Source organism: Lepidothrix coronata, unplaced genomic scaffold, assembly GCF_001604755.1.
Source record: "Lepidothrix coronata isolate B3197 unplaced genomic scaffold, Lepidothrix_coronata-1.0 Scaffold13, whole genome shotgun sequence".
Classification (NCBI taxonomy): domain Eukaryota; kingdom Metazoa; phylum Chordata; class Aves; order Passeriformes; family Pipridae; genus Lepidothrix; species Lepidothrix coronata.
The window spans coordinates 8865946-8878368 of record NW_016690193.1 but is presented as its reverse complement, the minus strand read 5'-3'; the positions used below and the strand labels follow the sequence as shown (position 1 = coordinate 8878368).

The following is a 12423-nucleotide window of genomic DNA, read 5'->3' as shown; positions in this document are numbered from 1 at the left end:
GGGGGCAAAGCCCATCCTGGGGAGCATCAAGCATGGCACAACCAGCCAGTCAGCAGAGGTGACTGTGCCACTGCATTCAGCCTTGGGGTGGCCTCTCCTGGAGTGCTGCGTGCGGGTCTGGGCCCCACAGTTCAAGAGGGATGTGAAGTTCCTTGGCTGCATCCAGAGGAAGCAACAGAGCTAGTGACAGGATGGAAGGAATTTGTGTAAAAAATAGACATAATTTCACATTATAAATATTTCTTACTGCTCTTACTAGGATGTCTTCAAAACCATTATCAGCAGGCATTTGGTTATTTCTTAAAGTAATTAAAGTATTGGTTTTGTTTTGAAGTCTCAGCTACTGATGCATTATTTTCAGATTCTTGCTGATGTCACAGTCACTGTTCTGGACTGCTTGCAAAATCTGTGGAAGTGTAAACACAGTGATGCCATTATTATGGCCAATAGTTTTGAAGTCTCAGATGCGGTAGTGAAGAGGTTCACAGTTGATGACATTTGGCAGTTCTTTTCAGCTGTAGGCAGTGGTGCTGATAATCAGCACATCCAGTTAGTTCAAATACCTTTCATGGCTTATGATTAACAAGTAAAACTATAACTGAATAGATTACTGCCTGGCATCTCTAATTGCCCATACTCTTTTTGTCTTGACAGGTTCTTAATCACCATATGGAGAAACAATATGCATTCTAATTATATCGATTTTGTCTAAAATACAATACATTGTCTTGAATAGATTTTTTTCAAAAAATAATGTCATATTTTTTTAAACAAAAAGGTTATATTTTTCTTTTCTTTTACATGTTGTAAAACTTACAACATGTAATTTTTCATTGTGAAAAATGTCAACAAAATTGTTTAAAAAAACATCACTATGTTGATCAATGTGAGAATTCCCTTCCTCTTCAAAAAACCAAGTAGCTGGTTTAGACAGCACCAAAGTGGGCTGTCCAGTGACAGCACCAAAGTACTGGCTGTACTGAAATCAGCAAGAATATTACTACTGATTTCAATATGATAAGTATTTTAGGATAGCTTTTTTCTGTTTTGTGTACACATGGTGCTGATTTGTGCTTACTGTAAGCAGTTCCTTTCAAAAACTTCTGTGCTTGCAAAGTAGCCATGCAGATAGACTGCATGCAGGTAGACAGTAGTCTCATGCAAAAAAACTGCAGCTGGAAAAGAAGCGTTTCCTGAAACCTGTCATGACTAGTGTATTTCTTCTTATACTAAACATGACATGGTCTCCATATCTGGGCCACAAATTTGGGGGTGAAGGAATACAGTAGGGCACATAAGGGTATATTCCCACTTAAAATAATGTATCTCATTGCTTTGCTCCTTGACTTTGTCCTTTGTTATCCACACTGTTAGTTCAGTGACAGATTCTCTGCTGAGGTAAAGTAGCTGTTCCCTTTTCAGACATACTTCTGGGAATAGTTTTCTCCATGGACTTCCTCCTGCAGACTGTATGAATAAAAAAGCAACAGATTTATAGTCCTTTAACTTGCAAATAAATGGTATTCTATCAGACATTGTACCCTCCAATATTTTCACACATTCACATGCCTCACCAGTGCATGCTTCTTATATCCTTATTACTTATTTATAAAACAGCACTGAACAAGTTTCCTCTTCCTCTCCAGAAATAGTAATTGTAATTCAGTAGGATCACTGTTAGTAATACAGGATTTTTGGATTTAAAAGATGTATAAGGAATAACCACATTAAAAATTACCAAGGCTAAATAAATTTATATTTCCATGAATATTCATATACATCTCATAAAAATTCCCTGATCTACATAAGACATTAATGAACAATCCATTTAGTGTTCAGTGCAGAGACTAGCAAAACATAATTGCACTTTGCTAACATATTTCATATATGCATTTGTAAACATTTTGGATGTTGGTACCCTAATCATATCTTTTTTAACTCATTACTTTCTGCCTTTCTCCTTCAACTTTTGATTAGTGAATTTGTGTGGAGACACAGCTGCAGATTTGCAGATTACGTTTACTTAAGTAGTGTTCTCATTTCATTGGGGTGGTGATACAGTGTAGTAGAGTTTGCATCCCACTGCATATAGTTCGGGTGCCAGGGAAATTGGGTCCTGCTGTTACATTGCTGTATAATGGATTAACTGTCATAGGTTTCTTCAGTAGTAGAGAAAGAGCTTGTCTACCTCTGTTGGCCTCACTTTAGGGAAGACACAAATAGCTAGTTAGATTGGAGTGATTTTACCCTCTCAGTCCTCACTGAAAGGTGTAAAGGCAACTGTGCTCTTCAATGAACAATTTAAGGTGATTAAGAGCAATTTTAGTGATTAAACATTCAAGAAGAACACACAGGCAAATGGTTAGGGTAAGTACAAAGTGGTTTAAAGCATCAGATCACAATCTAAATACAAAAAGAAGAAAATTACTGCAATGCAGCCTTGGATCTGTTAGACTTAATTGGGATCTGATACGATGTACAATTCCTTTATGCCAGATACTTGCAGAACAGAGTGTAGTTAATTTCTACAATCTAATGGTAAGATTGATTTAGAGATAGACAACAGGTTAGCAAAGGCATACAGTGCTTTTGGAAAACTCCACAAAAGAGTTTGGCGAAATAAACACTTGAGGAAAAGCACAAAGATCAGTGTTTACAGAGCCATAGTGCTGTCTACTCTCTTATACGGATCTGAATCATGGATCATCTACCGCCACCACCTGCAACTCCTAGAACGTTTCCATCAACACTGCCTCCGTACAATCCTAAACATCCACTGGTCAGATTATGTGACCAATACATCTGTTCTAGAACAAGCAGCTGTCACAAGTATTGAGGCCATGTTACTGAGAATGCAGCTGCGTTGGGCAGGGCACGTCTCAAGGATGAAGGACCACTGCCTCCCTAAGATCTTGCTTTATGGTGAACTTGCCACTGGCTACCGCAAGAGAGGAGCCCCGAAGAAAAGATGCAAGGACTCCCTGAAACAACATCTCAGCCTTGACCATATTGATCACCATAACTGGTCTACTCTGGCCTCCAGTCGGGAGGTCTGGAGACACGCCATCTACAACACTGCTGATGCTTTTGAGAAAGCACGCAGGATCACTCTTGAGGAGAAAAGACAACACAGAAAGAATCGTGCCTTGCAGAATATACCTCCTAAGGAGTCTTTCTGCTGTACCTTTTGCAACCAGACGTGTCTATCTCTTATTGGCCTTTTTAGCCACCAGCGCGCTTGTAACAAATGGGGTAGAGCCCTCCTCAAATCTTTGTTTGTGAAGCCTAGCCATGATGATGATAATTTCTACTAACTGGTAATTCTTGAGCACAGTGTTCAATTCTGCTGTCCTTCCCTGCCAGAGAAGAAGTGCAAAACAGTAGACAGTCATAGTGAGACACAATGATAATTTTCTCTCACAATAGAAAGAAGGGTCTATCAGTCCCTTCCAGGTTCTGTGTGCATAGTTGCCTGATATGGTAGACTTTCAAATTCTCTTATCAGCACTGAACATTTCTGATTTCAGGAAATAGCTATTTTAAAAGACTGAAATAATATATACATATTTTTAAGTTTTCTTTGTAAAGAGCGTTGTCCAGGGACCCTTTTATCTTTGTCTGCTGTGATTCAAAGGGTTGTATGTCAAATGCAGAAAGTCTTTGCAGGACTCTGTCAGTCATGACCTTGAAGGGAAGAATGTCCAGACTTTGTACCAGGGCTGTGTAGTGCTTTCAGGAATCCTTAAAACTGAATTTGGAAAATGACAGCACTTTTGGGATATGACTGTCTGAAAAGCTTTCACCGCTAAGAGTGGAATATCTCTTTGCTATCTTTTTTTTGCTATCTTCATTACTATGCAATGTACAGATTTTCATCCTCAGAAATTAATAGTTCAGAATAACAGAGCATGATGAGAAATAACCAACACTAAAGGTTAGCAGCAGTTAGCAAAGGAAGACTTATATGTATATTGATTATGCTCCAGAAAATAAATTAGCAAATTCCACAATAGGTCTGTGGTACTTCTGGCAGACTAAGGAATTAGTATTGTCTTATTTAATTGCAATGCTTTTGTAATTTTATATATTTTAAGTTGAAGATAGTATCTTGACACATAATTTTGTATGTTGTAGTTACTACTGCTTTTCCTGCACTCAGACATCATTGTTATATTTAAATGTGAAGTGTTAAAAACTGTGAGGACACGAAAAGATCAGATTTATTTTATGAAAATGTAATTTAATTGAAATAGTTTTGAATTTTATGAAACATTAATCATGAGTGGAATGTGAGTATGGAACATTAATTTGAAGCAGTAAGAATAAGCAGCTGCAGTTCCCTGATACGGTATCTGCAGCATTTGTATTAATTATCTCATAACATAGACTAAGTGAAGTAGAAAATTCATTATGTTTAGTTAAATAGTAAGGAAATCAGAATGCTTTTATTTGTTAATTTCAAGGTATCTTCCAAAAATCACTGGCCCTAGAGGTAACAGATGGCTAATAAACATCAGCTTATAAAAATAGAAATATACATATGAAAATTTTCAGTTTACAGCCTTTCAAAAAAAACCAAACAAACAACAAAAAAACTCAAACCAAACTCTTCTAACTATACATATGGGACTGTAAAAAGATGACTGAAATGACTGTCCCATCCTTTAGCTACAGGTTTGAAGGGATTTTTGTCCTTCTGTCAAATGTATTGGGTTTTGCTACTACATTTCATTTTGCTGTATGTTACTCGTCCCATTTGTATCAGATGATGCAGAGCTAGAAATGCTGCCCTATATTGCAGGAACTGTAAGATCACTTGCATACAATTCTGAGACATTTAGAGTTAGCCAAATGGGCACTAGCCCTTATTCTGGAGCCATCAATTTTCAATTCAAGCAATATGAGTTCCTCAGGGCTAAATTCATAAACCTAGCAGACTGGCAACCTTCCAGGGTACTGATGCTGAGTAGGTATGCTTGTCATAATGTTCCAGTTTACTATAGTAGATACTGTCTTTAAAGGCAGCACTGAATTCTAATGGCAGTATTAGGGTTACTGTATTTTGAGAAGTACTTTCAAATGTAGGTGCTGGAATTGTAGTTAATCAGTGCATCTCAGGTGTTTAACATTTACTGTGCAGCCATACGGTAGTGCATGAATGGTAGGTAACACACTGAAAGGTATTGGACTACATAAGCATCAGCTGTGCACTGCTCTAAATAATCCTGCTCACAGTTCATTCAGAATTGCTGCTATAACCAGGTTTCTGGATGTCTAGCAATCCTGGACAGATGGGTGCAATCCTCAAGTTACAGCATGAGGAAATGCCCTTGTACTTTTCGGGGAGAACAGTATAGAGTTACAACGTAGGTGATAGTAGTATATTGTTCCTTTCTAAGAAGGGTAGTCTTTAATACAGTGAGGAACCTTAATGTGAATTGCATGATGGTCACAAGACATGAATGACTGGACACTGTCCTGAACAACCTGATGTAATTAGACCTACTTTTAGCAGAGAGTAAGACTGAACAACTTCTGGAGTTCCCTTTCAGCATAAATTCTTCTGTGATTCTGTGGTCATATGCAGTGATTTCAATATGTAGAAAGTTTGAATGGTAAGAAGTCTTGCTTTAGCACACACTGATTGCTGAGTTACCCATCTCACATGGAGTAATTTCTAGTTTACTCTAGGAGGTAGTTGATGTGTACCCTGTTCTTCAAGTTGTCCATATACTCTCTTTATATTTACTTCTTGGTTATTTTATTACATATGTGAATCAGTTCTGCCTGATTGAATGTGATTGTACGTGCTGGAGATGACCTTCTGCAGCTCTGGTTGTAGGGGCTGTGTTTCTCAAAACACGGGATAGAGTTGTGTGACAAGCACCACCATGTGAGGCACTGGTGGAGTACCACACTGCATCTTGGAAGTGTGCCTTCTGGCAGGGCAGAGTGCTTCACATCTCACGCTGAAACAAAGCCCTGATCTTTCTCCTACAACTTAATCCCACTGGCCATATCATCAGTAAATCATGGTTTTCAGACAAACTGGCCATCGGTGGATTCAGGAATGGAAGTGTAATATTATATTAGGTTATATGAAAACTTCAGGAATATTCTGGCAGCAGATCACAAAAGAAGAGAGGTCAATAGCTGAGTTCTACACTTAAGTTACTGCTGTGAACTAATAATTTCTTTGGGTTTGTATAACTTGCTTCCCAACTGTCAGACCTTCTGCTCTTAGAATAGAAGGTCTGCTGCTGAAAAAGTAGCTGAAAGTTTCTCTTTGCGGAGTAAGCAGAAACACACAGGTTCTGTCTGCAACCTTGCCACCCCCTATAGCATTGTGAATGATGCTATGTAGTGTGAGATGTGTTTATTGCTGGTTTTTTTTATTAAATCACTTTTTTGACCCTTCACTTAGCAAAAGTTACTCCTTGATACAACAGTACTTGTGTGCTTATTATGTCAATGTCCCTTTAACACTTACTAATCTACAGATAATTTTATATATCTGTCTCTGTTTACATAAAAAATAAACACTGTTAACTTACTTTCTGTAATGTCAGGAAGCTAAGACTGTTTAAATGTGTTAGGGAATTCGATCCATAATGCTAGTCCTGAAATATGTTCTGCATGTCTTTACAGCTTTCAGTAATGCTATTTTTACGTCATTAATTAGCTTGAGTTGAAAGGCACTAAAATAACACAGACATACAGAATTTTCAAATGTTTTACTTTCAATCAGTAAATTATATTCAAATGCCAACACAAATCATAACATTTACTGTATGTGAAAACAGATTGAACAGTTGGTTCCATCTAACATTTAAATAATATTTATCATAAAGATATTTCTCGATTAAGCACCTATAAGTTTTCAGATGCCTTCATGTTTTTCATAGTCATAGATGTTGGTTTTAGAAGACAGTCTCATTGTTCAAAATGACAGGAGACCCCAGTAACCTTTGAGCTACTGACTTCATACTACCTTGTACTAATTCTCTTAGTGGCTACTAGAATTGATTGTAATGGGAGGATTGCCTTGCACTGTCATTATACAAAAACAGAAGTACTTCTAGGCAGATTCCTGACTGGATTCATGTGATTTAATATGCATTTTTTGATTACTGTCTAACCTTCTACAACCTTTACTGTCTGTCTTTCGCCATTAAAAATTCATCTCCCAGTCTATCAGGTGAAATCATAGTCTGAATAGATCTGTATTATCTCATCTTGACCTATTTTAAATCAGTACAGACCAATTTGTGCAATAATTTCAGTACCATGCATCTTCACTGGGATGAAAAGTCCCTAAACATATTCTAGAATTTATCAACCCATTCATTAATATAATTTTTCCTCATATAACATAACCCTGAGCTAGCATGTTTCAATGGCAAATAGCATCCTAGTGAACGGATTGGTGGGTTGATCATCTCTGCTACAGAATATGAAGTTTATTCACATAAATCCACGAGTTAAAGTGGAGTGCTGAGGCAGGTACTGTACTGAGGCGTGATACAGATTTAGAAACAAAGCCAAATGTATACACTGTCAGTAAATATACCTGACATTTTTTGTGTCTTAAAGACTTTACTTAAGCATAACTTAACATTCTGCAGCCCAGCTTCTCTGAAAAACAGTTGTGTTTGTGATAATGTCTGGATACTGTTCTCTGCTTCTTACGACTTCTGACGACTTTCTACTTTATATCCATTAAAAAATGTTCTGAATGTTCTTGAAAAGTCGAACAAAACTTATTGGTAAGTTTCTGTGCGAGAGGAAATTAAATTGTTTATTTCACTATTTTAAAGGCTATTTTGCTGCTTTCCTTTTTACATGTCAAAATGGGAACAAAAATCTGAAGTAATAAGTGCTTTTAGAAGAAAAAAAATGATATATTTGAAGTTCTTCAACATTCAAAGTCCTACCTTTTGCATGCTGAAGTTGTTAGAAAGGATTTTTTAACTTTTTAATAACTCACGTTGTAAGACTTCAGTTTTTCTGTGTATATATGGCTGACTTGATACATGGAACTTTAAGTGGGATTCTTTCTCTACTCTTAGGCCCTCAGTTTATGCAGAATGTACAAATAATACTTTAGAAGTTTTGGCCACAGTATAGAAGTATGACTTTATTCTGAAACAAAAAGGAAGAGAAAATTAATCAGAGTAGCACTGCATACAGAGAGCTTAGAAGTAGATGGAGATAGTCAGGTCAGTCCACCACATTAGTGTAGCTGTGTTATTTCTGGGACCTGTGGTGATATTAAACAGTATTGTGCAGGGTAGATATATCAAAGTGGTTAGATGGCAGGTCAGGTACCCCTGATGATTGTGCTGTGCTCCATATCCTTGGATTCAATTCTAAAAGTCTTTCTCTTAAACTAAAGGAGGGTAATTAAAAGAGGGAACAATATTATTCTATTTCACCTTGTAGTGGGTTGACCCTGGCTGGATGCCGGGCACCCACCAAAGCCACTTTATCACTGCCCTACACAAGTGGATGGGGGAGAGAAAATGCATTGAAAAGTTCATGGGTTGAGATAAGGACCAGGAGAGATCACTCATCAAATAACATCACAGGGAAAACAAAATCAGTTTAGGGACATTATTGAATTTGTTAGTAACAAAATCAGAGCAGGATAATGAGAAGAAAAATAAATCTTAAAAACACCTTACCCTGCCCTCTCTCCTTCCCAACCTCTACCTCCTCCCCTGCAGTGGTGCAGGGAGATGGGGAATAGGGGTTGCAGGCAGTTCATCACAGGTCATTTATGCCTCTTTCTCCTGCCCCCTGCTCGGCTGTGGGGTCCCTCCCACAGGATCGAGTCCAAACTTCTCCAACATGATTCCATCCCACAGGCAACAGTTCTCCACAAACTGCTGCAGTGTGGATCACTTTTTCACAGTGTACAGTCCTTCAGGCACAGCCTGCTCCAGTGTGAGTCCCCCTCAGGATCACAAGTTCTACCAGGAAAACTGCTCCAGCATGGGCTTCTCTCTCCATGGGTCTGCAGGTCCCCGCCAGGAACCTGGGCCAGCACAGGTTTCCTATGGGTTCACAGCCTACTTTCAGGCATCCACCTGCTCCGGCTGCAAGTGGATCTCTGCTCCTCCATGGTCCTGCATGGGTTGCAGGGGGACAGCCTGTTTCACCATGGTCTGCACCATGGGCTGCAGGGGAATCCCAGCTCTGGCACCTGGAGCATCTCCTCCCCTCCTTCTCTACTGACCTTGGTGTCTGCAGAGCTGTTCCTTTAACATGTTCCTTTCACTCCACTCTTCTCTGTCCGCAATTACATCTGCATAGTAACTTTTTTTTAACTTCTTAAATACATTATCATTCCTGATGGGCTCAGCCTTCACCAGTGGCAGGTCCATCCTGGACCTGGCTGGCAGGGGGTCTGTCGGACATGGGGGAGGCCTGGAGCCCCCTGCTACCAAAACCTGGCCACACAAACCCTGTAATTACACACCTGTAATGGGAGGGGAAATTAAAGAGGAATAAGGTGACACAAGTTAATGGCTGATTCTGATTATTTGTGCTGACCCTTGCTGATTGCAAGGGTTGGTAAAGGAAGGTATCTTTGTGGCAACATAGAAATCCCACAAGTTTGAATTCCGAGATGTAGTCTTGGTTCAGGAGACCATTTTTATCTGATTCTTGTCATACAACATTTTTTTGAGTACACATGCCTCTTTATCATGCATTTTTCTTAGTTCCCTATCAAATTATCAGAAAAAAATTGTTCCATTACACAAGAGAAAAGCACAAATACAAGTTTTATAAAAATATCAGTTCACAGTATATGCAAATGTATGTATAAATTGTGCCTAAGTCTTTCATGGATAGAATCAAAGTATCAAGAGAGACTTCAGCAACGACTAAATAATCAAATGCTTACATGCTTGCAGTTGTACAGACATTGATAGTTGTTGGCATAGTGACGTTTCAATCTTACTCTAAAATACAGATAGGTGTTTCACAGTGTTGTTCAATTTAATGAAGTGCTGAAGGCTGTGTCAACAAATATATTGGATTGCTACATAATAAAGGAAAAGTAAGCTGAACTGGAGATCTGTTTTTAAGAGTGTCACTGTGAAGCTCTGCATACTTAGGTATGAACTGTTCAGATTGTACCTTAGTCAGTTACTGGTAGACCTGTAGAGTGATCCCGATTTGGAAGTGATAACTGCTGACAATGACAGTGGAAGGTATTTTGTTACCTTGGGATGGAGATATCCAGTACTCTTTCCGTTCTTTTCATCCATTCTGCTCTTGTCATCTTCTAGATACTATTACTTCTCTTGTCTTCTCCTAGCTTTTCTCAAGCACATGACAAAATGGAATTCTGGGAAGGGTATCTTCTATTAGCAAGCAGCTGTACAGTTGCCACTTTGCAGTTAGGTGCTCACGAATTTGGCTTGTGAAACTTCATTCAATCAACTAATATTCCAGCACACTCTTTAAGCACTTTTGCTGTCAACCCTATTCCCCCTTTTTATGCTTCAACATAGGGGGAAGCAAATTGGGTGTTCCTGCGTTATATGCCTAAATTACATCTCTGACCTATGTTGGTAGGAGTTTCATTAGTATTGCCTTAATGACCATGAAAATGAAATGCCAAAAGACTGTCATAGGTGTCCCTGATATACAGCCCCATCTGCAGTAAGATGTGAAAATATCTGTGCTAGAACTGTTTAAAGAACTTTGCAGTAGTTTGCAAAGGAAGTTTTTAATTTCTAGGTGTATGTAGTTTCATAATTCCTTTATACATCAGGCATTTATTTCTGAGGACCTTAATTGGGTTTTGAAGGCATACCTAAGTAATGCAAATGAATTTTATTAATTAAGAAATCTGTGGAACATATATGTTTGAATTATTTTGTGTTCTTTGGTTTTCATGGAGGTTTTTTCCCTTTTTTTTTATTTTTAGCATACTTTGAAAAGTTCTATTTAGCACCTTGGAGAAAAATATTAAACAGCTCTGTGTTTTGTTTTTCAGTGTGCAGTGACCTGGAATTCAGGGAAGTAGCGAACAGATTGAGAGACTGGTTTAAGGCACTTCATGAAAGTGGAATTCAGAATAAGAAGACTAGGATTGTTCAAAGGCCTGAAAGAACCAGTAAGAGATTTTTACTTGTCTTATTTGATGTTTTCTTTGATTCTTTTCTACTTTGGTATTTCTGTTGCTACGACTTGCCTTATTCTCACATGATTTAAATAGGCATGTGTACCAAATCATAACTTCGGGCTTTTCTAAAGTTAATTTCTTACTTATGGCTTAGTACTAACAGACAATGTTCACTTTAAACTTCCAACATTATTTGGCAGGACAGCTACCATTCAGAATGCTTTTATTTGTGAATGCTATCAAATTGAAAGAAAAAATACAAAGGAGTGTAATTATGTGTGACCCATTGTTGCTATGTGATGCCACTGTAGGTACTGGTAAAGAAAAACACACAGAAAAGGAGCTTGTAAATAAAAAGGAATTTTCAAGGATAAACTTGAAACTGGGAAAGACTCAGGAGTACTAATGAAATGGAAACAGTAAGGGTCATAATTTGTTTTAACCCTCTCAAATACTTAAATAGTTTCTTCTGTTGTGGAAAGCAGTAAAACTTTAAGATGTGATTATCAAAGAGCTTATTTAAAATAGCAGTTGAAGTGTGCATTAATAGTTTCAAGAGTGATGTCCTACTGTGAGGCAGAGTCAAATTAGATTTGTTAAGCCATAAAACTGTACCTTTGCTTAATATGAAGAGCAAACTATGAATTCTTCCAGTGTATGTTTCACGGAACTTGGCCACCACCAGCTTCTTACTTTACTTATTTTATTATTAGCTCTTTTGAGTATTTGAAATCTTTATTTTTTATTATTTTTCTTTGCTTTTGTTTGATTGCAATTTGTGGCATTACTTTTTCTTTTTTCAAAAAATCCATTAATTTAATTTAATAGGAAATATCATTTTATTGTATGATTTGTTCATCTAAGTATGATGTAGTGCAAGCACAAAGTTCTTAAGCCTGTGAGATTTTACCCTTAGACATCTTTTTTGGCCTTTTTTCCCCAAGCACACAGATGGTATTAATAAGACCTTCAATCTATACTTGAGACAGTCAACTGTATTATGATGTGTATGTGGATATAATATACTAATTTTTTTGCCACTGGTTGGTTTGCAAATTTTTACTTTATAATAGCAATCAAGGACTGTATTTGGACTTAAGATCTAAGATTTTAATATGTGTGACTAATAGTGCAGGAGTCTCTTGAATTTTTGGATCTTGTCAGTTTTGGAAACCTTAAAGTCCTCTTCTTTGACAGTGTAAAGAATACGAATATATTTTAGAGGGTATCTGAAATTTAAGGCACAAGTTAGATTGGATCCTATTCTATCATTTTTTTGAGAG

At 37.6% G+C, this 12423-nt stretch overlaps 1 protein-coding gene across 4 annotated transcripts in view; it reads left to right on the top strand.

Annotated features, from left to right (window-relative positions):
* Positions 1–12423, top strand: part of SPOCK3 (sparc/osteonectin, cwcv and kazal-like domains proteoglycan (testican) 3) — a 171926-nt gene that overhangs the window by 142370 nt on the left and 17133 nt on the right. For all 4 annotated transcript variants that reach the window (XM_017805989.1, XM_017805988.1, XM_017805990.1 and 1 more), the window contains one exon: positions 11012–11131. In XM_017805989.1, the coding sequence (XP_017661478.1) occupies positions 11012–11131 (120 nt within the window). The remainder of the gene's footprint in view (positions 1–11011; positions 11132–12423) is intronic.